Source organism: Urocampus carinirostris, chromosome 4, assembly GCF_059441175.1.
Source record: "Urocampus carinirostris isolate Australia breed hairy pipefish chromosome 4, RoL_Ucar_1.0, whole genome shotgun sequence".
In the NCBI taxonomy this organism is placed as follows: Eukaryota; Metazoa; Chordata; class Actinopteri; order Syngnathiformes; family Syngnathidae; genus Urocampus; species Urocampus carinirostris.
Window position 1 is genome coordinate 43,597,103 of NC_142352.1, and position 9,586 is coordinate 43,606,688.

The following is a 9,586-nucleotide window of genomic DNA, read 5'->3' on the forward strand; positions in this document are numbered from 1 at the left end:
TGAATGAGTTAAATGCATGCAGTCTGTAGAAAAAGTGTCAGTTGTCCAAATGTTAAAACTGTTTCAATCTGTTGAGAGTAGTTCGGTCATTTTCTAACAGACTGAATGTACTTTACAAAATTCACATGTTTGTTTTGTTTACTGTTTTAATGCTGCTAATGAGAATGTTCTTTGTTTAAAGAGTACAGTTTTGACTTGGTTTTAATTTACCATTTATTTGCCTGTCCCTAAAAATGAACAAGGTTTTTTGATGGATTTACATCCCTACCGACCGAGCATTAAAAATGGTTATTTGCAGCCCTAATGCTAACGTAGTTGTTACTTGTGGGACCTTCACAGGTGTGGTTCTCCAACCGGAGAGCCAAGTGGAGGCGCGAGGAGAAGCTCCGCAACCAGCGTCGGCAGGCCAGCAATTCCTCCAGTCACATTCCCATCAGCAGCAGCTTCAGCACCAGCGTGTACCAGGCCATCCCGCAGCCCACCACGCCCGGTATGTCTCATTCTCACAAAAGCGTCCCAAAATTGAATTACTGCTTGCATCACAGTGTGAAATTAATCAGTCTTGAATCTGGAGTTAAATGAGGGCAGAGTAATGGGTTGTGTCGAATAATGTGACGCTCGAGTTTTTAATTATGTTAACGTAATAACTTGCATCCTGCGAGAGTTACAACTAAAGTTGCTTAAAAGCAGGGGTGGGCAAACTACAGATCACAGGCAAGTGTGGTCCTTCAATACTTTTCACACTTTCTGCCAAACAAAAATGTAAAAAAATATAAAAATTAAATGTATATGTCATTTTTTTGCTTAAAAACCCCAGTGGTCCGCAAGGTTTCTGTATCATGGACAGGAATAATGTCTGACAATAATCTCGCAATCCGGCCCAATAATCACATTAGTAATAATAACGCTAATAACAATAATAATACTGTGAATAATAATAATAACAATGATAAGCTTAAATCCACCATGTAATCAGTTGACCTCTATGGATGTAAATGACACTAAGTCTGGGCAGATTGATCAAAACATTAATATCATATGTAATTCAGTGGTACTAAGATCAGATCGATACTATTGTTTTTGGGTGGATAATGTAGACCCATTTTAACCTTCACTATAATAATGTTGTTAGTGGGTCATAAGATTATGTATATATCAGAATTTTCAAGTTTGATCCAATTGTGTTAACATTTTATATGCACAACTGACCTAATTTTCAAAATAAAATATGAAATATTTAACTTTCAACTTATATAAGGACTTAAAAAGATGCACCCTGTCTTTAAATATTGTGCTGTGAAATTAGATACATACATAAAACAGCTTACGATAAGTTAAATACAAGACTTTTTGAGAATTTTTAATGCCCTTTGAAGACAAATTTAAGACCAACTCGACAAAAGGAAAAAAAAACACATTTGAATCAGACAAAACAGAAAAATACAAATATTTCTTCCACACAATACACCGTGCCTCAAACACATTACCATGGCACAGCTTTTCATTAAATTGACACATTACCATGGTCCAAAGTAAATGTCTCAGTACGAAGTTGCTATGTGTATTGTGGGTAGATCAAAGAAATGTGTCTGTTTTTGAAGGCTCGATTGAAACCAGATCATCGTTTTGATGGTTCAGTAGTTGTGATCACGCCATGTTGCCACAAAAGTAAATCTGTAAACTAATAAATTGATAAATGTTACAAAATATTTTTTAATTCAAACAAATCAGAATCTTATTATTGTGTTTATTTTTTTTTTTTGAAAATTAGATTTAATAAATTTTAATGCTACTAAAGGACTTATTTTTAGAATTAATTCAATGGCTTTTAAGACTTTTCAAGAATCCGCGTGAACCCTGAAAACAATTTTCAACCTGTAAATGGGAATTATCATACATTTTAAACTAAGCGTCAGACCTAAAAGCTGAATTGTATGCAATTGCTTTTCCACTTTGTATGAGGAGTTTGTGGGAAAAAAAGAGATCATTTACATTTGTGCGTGTTTTGCTGCAATGGGTTTCAAGCACACTGACGATTAGGGTTGTATCTTCTATGACCAAAATAGCATCTTCGGCTTATTCCACAAAAAATAGCATTCTTTCTGATAGGCAGAGTGGTTTTTGGTCAATGCTTGCATTCAGCGTAGTCTTTTTCTGCTTCAAAAACTAGTGTGGTCTTCTCTAAAACCGGCTGATGTCTCACACCATAACAAAAGCCGGTTCTAAAACTAGCGAAAATTGTCTATTCTAGAGCTAAATTGTTGTGCTGTTATTTTGGTCTTCTTTCGCTCTGTATTTCTTTGTTCTCTTTCAGTGCTAAAAATGAAGGTTGTTCTCTTGTTATCCTCTTATGCAATGAAAGATTGTGTTCATATCAGTAAGAAGAGCTAGTGTCCCTTTGAAAGCTAGCATTGTCTTCATGTATTTCCTCCATGGCTTGCAACCCCTAATGCTGCTTTGAAAGCAGAGCGCTTTTAAAAAAACAACCCACGTTGTTACATAAGTTGCAGGGTTCGAAATTGAAGGCTTATATTCCGGAAAATAGAATGGTAATAAACTTTGGATTTGGAATTGCTTAATGTTAAAATCTATGTTAAGGGTTGAAGGATGAAAACCTTCTTTGACTCATAGAGCCATGGAAACAAACTATTCAGAATTTTGGGGGGAAGAGCCACACCATATATTTTAAGACAAAAATTCATCAAAATCACCAAAGCCTTTCTCGCTCTCTCTCCCAAGACCCTTTGCCACTTTAGGTTTATGCCTGTGTGTAACTGATCGTGACACATTTAGCATCTCTCCCTACTTAGCCTGTTTCTGCATCCTGCCTGCAAGGCAGAAGAGAGGGCCAAATATATGCGCTTTACCCTACCAGAAGTTTAAATGACAGGCAAATAGGAAGCGCAGAGTGGTGCAGACTTTTTTTTCAAACACAGAAAAGGACAATACCAGGTCTTATTTATATAGTGAAGTGGTTTGCTACAGTGACAACATCACAGATTTACATAAACACTTGAGAACAAAAAGCTCACCCAGCAGAGAAGAACTAGGCGAAACCAACATTAAAAGATCTTACTGATTCAAAACAAAAACTGTAATTTCGTTGTCACTACGGGAACGGAAACAATGTTTATTTTCATTGAGTGGATCGATACCAAAATACCCAGGATTTCCCGCTGGTCTACTGGTGATCCCAAGAGCCAAGAAGAGCTCTGCAGGTTCGAGAGCGTTCTCCATCCAGGCACCGGTGCTGTGGAATGCTCTTCCCTCCTGAGATCCGATCTGCAACCTCAGTGGAAATGTTTAATTCTAAGCTTAAAACACACTTCTACTCTATAGCATATGAATAACCTATATTTTTTGTTGACAATATCTCTGTATTATTTGTAATTGCAACATCCATTGCAGCCTGGTCATCCTGAAAGGGGGATTACCACATGTGCGGTCTCTTCTCAAGGTTTCGCCATTTTCCTCATGTTGAGGTTTTTGAGTTTTTCCTTGCCCTCATGTTGGTTTCAGATCAGGGGATGGTGTAATAATAGTCTGAAATAATAGTCTGTGCAATAACCTGTGCAGCCCTTTGAGACTCTTTGTGATTCCACAAATAAAAATGACTTGACTTGACCGAAGCAAGCACTAGAGCAACGTTTTGCTTTGCATATACTACGATTGGTACGATTCAGAGAGTAATGACAAGGCTCTTCTTTTATCTTCGAACCAAACGTATTTAAGAAAAGAGCCATATCTGGCTGCCGAGCCATACGTTCCTGACCCTGTATATTTAAGAATTACGCGTATGGATTTTTGGAAATTTTAGATACAAAATCACAAACTTTTTTGTTTATCATATCCCCCCAGTGTCCTTCACCTCGGGGTCCATGTTGGGTCGAGCTGACTCAGCCCTCACCAACACGTACAGCGCGCTGCCCCCGATGCCCAGCTTCACCATGGCCAACAACCTACCTATGCAAGTGAGTTCCAACCGTCAGCATCCCAGAGCGCCAAGACGCGTTTTTGGGGCTAACGTCCACGTTCCCGTCCGTTTGTAGCCCAGCCAGACCTCCTCCTATTCCTGCATGCTGCCTACCAGTCCACCCGTGAACGGGCGGAGCTACGAAACATACACGCCCCCGCATATGCAGGCACATATGAACAGCCAATCAATGACCGCTTCTGGTACCACCTCAACAGGTAGGCAGACCATTCGTTGTTTACCCAGCATGCTTGGGGGCGGAGGGGAAAAACAATCTAATAAGAAACAAAGCTGTGGTGGCGGCAAGCCAGTCATCTGCTGCTTCTCCTAATTAGGCGCTACTAAATCATGTGTATTTCATTTGCTTTTGGATTGAGCCCATAGTTTAGTTCCGGTCCATTAAGGGGGGGAATCACACACAGCCATATATACGACTTATAGTCGTGAGCGCTTAATGGTGCAGAAGCACATTTCCTCTGTGCTAAATTGCTAATTAATGTGATTCATCGGCGCTTGTACTCGCTCTTTAAATGCAAGCGCGTGCGCTGCCTGCATTGCCGCTGCCACCGCACGTTCACCTAAACGCTAGGCGCCACCAGGCTAACAGCGACTGAGTCCTGGATTTGAAGTCTGGAAATTGAAGCACGGACTTTTAAAAATAGAATTGTGTCCTTAGTCAACATTAAAAAAACAAACAAGAGTTACTTTTGTTTCAAAACGTAGGAAAAAACTCTGAGGCTTATATTTTCAAATGATCACTTCTAGCACATTCCTAGAAAATAATGTCCCAAACTGGGCTATTTTAAAAACAGTTTTAAAACAGTCAGAGGGCTACATGTACAGCAAGGTGCCAGAAAATTTTGATGATACTTAAGAGATTATCTGATATATGTTGAGTTTAGAAAAATGACATCAATAAATTTTGAACTTGCAAGGAGAACAGGAGAGGACTGTACAACAACCCTTAAGATAAAAAAGTTCCAGTCTGTTCTAAAGGCCCTCCCTTGAGCCCTTTCTTCTTATCTATTCAATTTCACTGTCCAATAAAAACAACATGCACAATGTTGTCTTCTTGTAAAACAAAATCAGTATACCACCCCCTCAAAAAGGTTACATTGAACATATTCTTAAAATGTGAGAAATACTATATAAACTCACTCACTGCCTCACTGCCTCACTCACTCACTCACTCACTCACTCACTCACTCACTCACTCACTCACTCACTCGAACTATTCTGTTCCTTACTTAAAGGGACAGCGTGTATAATGCAGTACCTCCTAGGGATAAAACAACGTAATTCGTTTAAAAATCAATATTCATTTGAATAAGAAGAAATACATGAACTATCACATAAATGTGCATTTTTAAATAATACTCGTAGGTCGAGAGACTTGAATTTATTATGCATAACATGAACCTAAACAAGAAGAAGCTGGCGTAATTGTCTGCCATCTTGCCCAAAAAACTTTATGAAAGGCTGCACCGAAAAAAAAAATCATAAGAAAAATGGTGGGTTTTGGTCCTCTTGACTTTGTATTCTTCCATGTGCTTTTTAGGACTCGAGGTTGGACAACAACACAGCAACAGTTATAGGTCAAAATAAACACACCGTCCCTTTATTTGTATTTTTAATGTCTTTCTTTAATAACGTTAAAGAGATTAATTAATAATGTTTTTCAACTTAAAAATGTAGTTTTGAAGTGTTAATTCAACACTGTAAATTTTAGGATACTCAGTAATAGTTCACTCTTAAAATTAACTATTTAAGTGTCAAATAAACACTATGACTGAGTAGTGCTTAGAGCACACTGAAAACTACCGGTGTCTTCTTCTTTGATGCCCAAAACTGATATATTCTTCTACCACCAAAATAGCATCTTCTTTGAAATTGAGCATCCTTTTCTTCTATGTCAAAAACTAGTGTGGTATTCTTCTACTTCAAAACTAATCGCGTCTTCGAAAACTTTGAAATCGAGAATAGTCAATTCCAGAGCTAAAATGTTGAGTTTTCTTCTGCGTTGTAATCTTTTGTAGTCTCATCTCATCTCATCAGCTGCACCGCTTATCCTCAGTAGGGTCGCGGGGCCTGAGCCCATCCCAGCAATCATCGGGCAGTGAGCAGGGGACACCCTGAACTGGTTGCCAGCCAATCGCAGGGCACACAGGGACAGACAACTTGCTCGCTCATTAACACCTAGGGACAATTTGGACCGGCCAATCCACCTGAAATGCATGTCTTTGGAATGTGGGAGGAAACCGGAGTGCCCGGAGGAAACCCACGCAAGCACGGGGAGTACATACAAACTCCGCACAGGAAGTCCGGTAGCTGAATTTGAACCCACACAGGAGGTTCCCAAGACCTTAGAACTGTGCCGCACACGCGCTAACCACTGCGCCGCCGTGCTGCCCCCTTTTGTAGTCTTCTTCTTTGAATTCCAAAATTGGTGCTGAAAATTACGGCTGTCCTTTTGCTCTACAGATAAAAATATTTTTTTTCTCATGCAATGAGTTACTCGTTTTCATCATTGACAAAAGCTAGTGTCATCTCTAAAGCTAGCATTGTCTTACGCGACACCAACAACTTACCTTTCTCATTTCCTTCTCCCAAAGCTAGGACTTTGATGTACTCATTAAATCAACAGTTCAAGGGGTTAACTTTTAACACTGCCTTAGTGAGCATACTGTATGTTCCTGATATGATGGGTGTATCCCTTAACCACTAGGGTTGTAGAGGCACCATTTACCATGGTGTGCAATTTTCAGCACAATGGCCGCAGCAGAGGGAACCTGCGCCCTATTGTGTGTTGCGTCCTGTGTAGGGTTAAATACAGAAATAGAACCAGCTACAGATACAGTGCCTTTTAACACAGTGCACCCTATGGCCATGAAAATACGGTATGTGGAAAATTACAAAAAACACAAAACAAATTGGTAGAAAATAAACATTTTATTGAACATACTGTGTTGTGGACATAAATCCATAAATGAACTTTGTCTATTTTTCAGAGACAGCCAAATAAATAACAAATTAAAATAAAGTAAACAAATGTTATCCCCTAAACCAAGAACAGGCCTATCAAATATGTGTCGTCGACAGCAAAGTTTGTAACAAAAGTACTTAACGATCCTCAACAGTATGAAATGAAACAGTTTTAACAACTGATGTTTGACGTTTTTAACATTTTATTGATGTTGGTTCTTTGGACTGCATGCATTTTATTTCAAATACGTTCGTCAGGCACAGTGCGGCATAACACTTCTTCTAAAATGTAAAATGCATGTACTCGAAAGGGTATTGGTTTGAACCTTCTTTAAATTTTACTGAGGCTAGTCAGACTCAGTTTTGTTCAACTGTCCGATGTGTCATTTAAATTTGTGTGCGTCATCGAGCTAATGCCCTGATACGCAAAGTCTGCTTTGCAATCTTGGAAAATAGTCCTTGTATTCAGTGTATCCAGGCTAAAATGCTTCCAAACTTTAGAAGTTTTGGCAGCTTACTAAATGTTGATGCCCCCCATTTAGTATGTTTGTGTTAGCGCTCGAGACGCTATTGCGTATGCACGACTCTTGAAGAGATGCCTCACTCTGTTGAAAAAACGCGTTAGGCGACAATAGTCGAAAATGGAATACATTGTCCACAATTTCTATTATCGATGTTTGTCGATGGCTCTAATGATATTTTTGATTGCAAAGTCAGTGCCTTTTTGAATTGACTGATGTGTTTTGTGCATAGGACTCATCTCTCCCGGAGTGTCTGTCCCAGTGCAAGTCCCAGGCAGCGAGCCTGACATGTCTCAATACTGGTCTAGACTACAGTAGAGAAAAAAACTACTTCACCTTGTGAGCTCCGAGGCGGACTTCCTCCTTCAAACACTTCACACATATAAAACCAAGAAGAGGAGGACGACGAGGACTGGGCCGTTTCAAATGAGGACGGGATGAAAAAAATCAGACAAATGGACCTCTAGAAAAGTGCCCAGAGTTACATTTTTATGGAACAACAAAAAACTTTCTTTTTTTTACTATTTCCAGTCATCGTTTGGGATTTTTCTTTCCGGTGTGTTAGTAAACAACCATTTGTATGTGAATATGAACGATCAAGTGCTGATAGCTGGACTGCTAGGAAATCATGTTGTCAACGATCTGCCATGACTATCTTTTAATGTACTTATATCCAGAGGCTCCGTGCATGGACGCTGTTGCATATCATGAATGGAGGGAAGACTCTTTTGGAAAAACTATTTATTGTCCGCACGAGGAAGAGGCTGCAGTCTCACCCACACTCACTCACGACTCTCGAACGCAATCCGAGTGGGACCTCCGCCGCACCTCATGAGGACCGATGTGTAGTCTGTAAATGGTAGACTGCGTCTTTGCTCTAATTTCTTTTGTTTCTTGTCCAAATGTAAAGTACTTGTCTTCCCTTGAGAGAAAGAGAGAGAGCGAGAGAAAAAAAAATCTCTGATAAAAGTTGATTTCGTTTATAGCCCCTTCCCCCAACCCATTCCCCACCAGAATATTCTATAAGTGTTCCATGCATCATAAATTACATTTCTTTAGGGTCAGGTACAATTTGTCTCTTAGCTATAGTTGTAATATAGTGTCCTATGGTTAAAAAAATTGTGTGCGACTAGAAATATTTAATTCCTATAATTATAAATAAACATTGCTTGACAGAGTTTTAAACTTATGTGTTTGGCAGTTGTTTACAAGTACATATCAGATTTAATCATTGTTGATTGTAAAAGAGACCAAAGCCTTTGTATTTCATCTAGTACACAATGTTATTTTCTTTTCCAAGATATTAGTCTCGTGTTGCATAATTTTGTAAACACATCTTGGGTTCGACAACATCGGCTTCGAGTTTGTACGACTGCGGCGGAGCTTCCGCGGTCCTTATTTATAATTGAAGACCATTGGAGTTTTCTTTGTGTTTTCTTTTTCCTCGCATCATCTGTCATGCTCTTTTACTTATGTTGTATTTTATTTTCATGTCGGTGTGTATGTAGAACATGGACACATACGGGGTTTACGTCTGGGGAAATGGAGATGAAAATGTCGACACACTGTCTCTTTAAATATTTCAATTTAATTTTATTTAAAATGGAGCTTTCTAAATGTATTTTGTGAAAACTATAAAAACATTTTGTACAGTACAATTGCGTCTGATGAGGTGTTTGGCTCTTGTGATTTGTGACATGCGTCACAACAGTTGTCAGAAATTCTAAGGTTTGAATGTTTTAATGTTGTTACTGTAATTGCTGCAAAAATTTCAGGTTCGGCTCAATCAAGATTCTAAATCGTCAACTTAAACTTATTATCTGTTGTTGCCTGTCATGGGACTAGCAAACGATCCATGGGATACCCTAATCTCTTTCCCAATCTCAAAGGCCCTAAAATTAATGATAACAAATATGAAAATACATAATGTTCCAAAAGTCTTGGGCACATTTTGACATCAAATATCTCAGAAAGGATATATAAACACATCTGGTAAATTAAGAAAGCTTGTAATCTCAATATTTACATGGAAGAGGTTTAATGTGAAGATTTTATATAAACATACAGTGGAACATACAGTATGCTCACTAAGGCAGTGTTAAAAGTTAAC

At 38.7% G+C, this 9,586-nt stretch overlaps 1 protein-coding gene across 8 annotated transcripts in view; it reads left to right on the forward strand.

Moving 5' to 3' along the window:
• Window positions 1–9,134, forward strand: part of pax6b (paired box 6b) — a 32,637-nt gene extending 23,503 nt beyond the window's left edge. For all 8 annotated transcript variants that reach the window (XM_088334653.1, XM_088334658.1, XM_088334657.1 and 5 more), the window contains 4 exons: window positions 340–490; window positions 3,859–3,971; window positions 4,050–4,191; window positions 7,709–9,134. In XM_088334653.1, the coding sequence (XP_088190779.1) occupies window positions 340–490; window positions 3,859–3,971; window positions 4,050–4,191; window positions 7,709–7,794 (492 nt within the window). In that variant the 3' untranslated portion in view covers window positions 7,795–9,134. The remainder of the gene's footprint in view (window positions 1–339; window positions 491–3,858; window positions 3,972–4,049; window positions 4,192–7,708) is intronic.
• The last annotated feature ends 452 nt before the right edge of the window (window positions 9,135–9,586 follow it).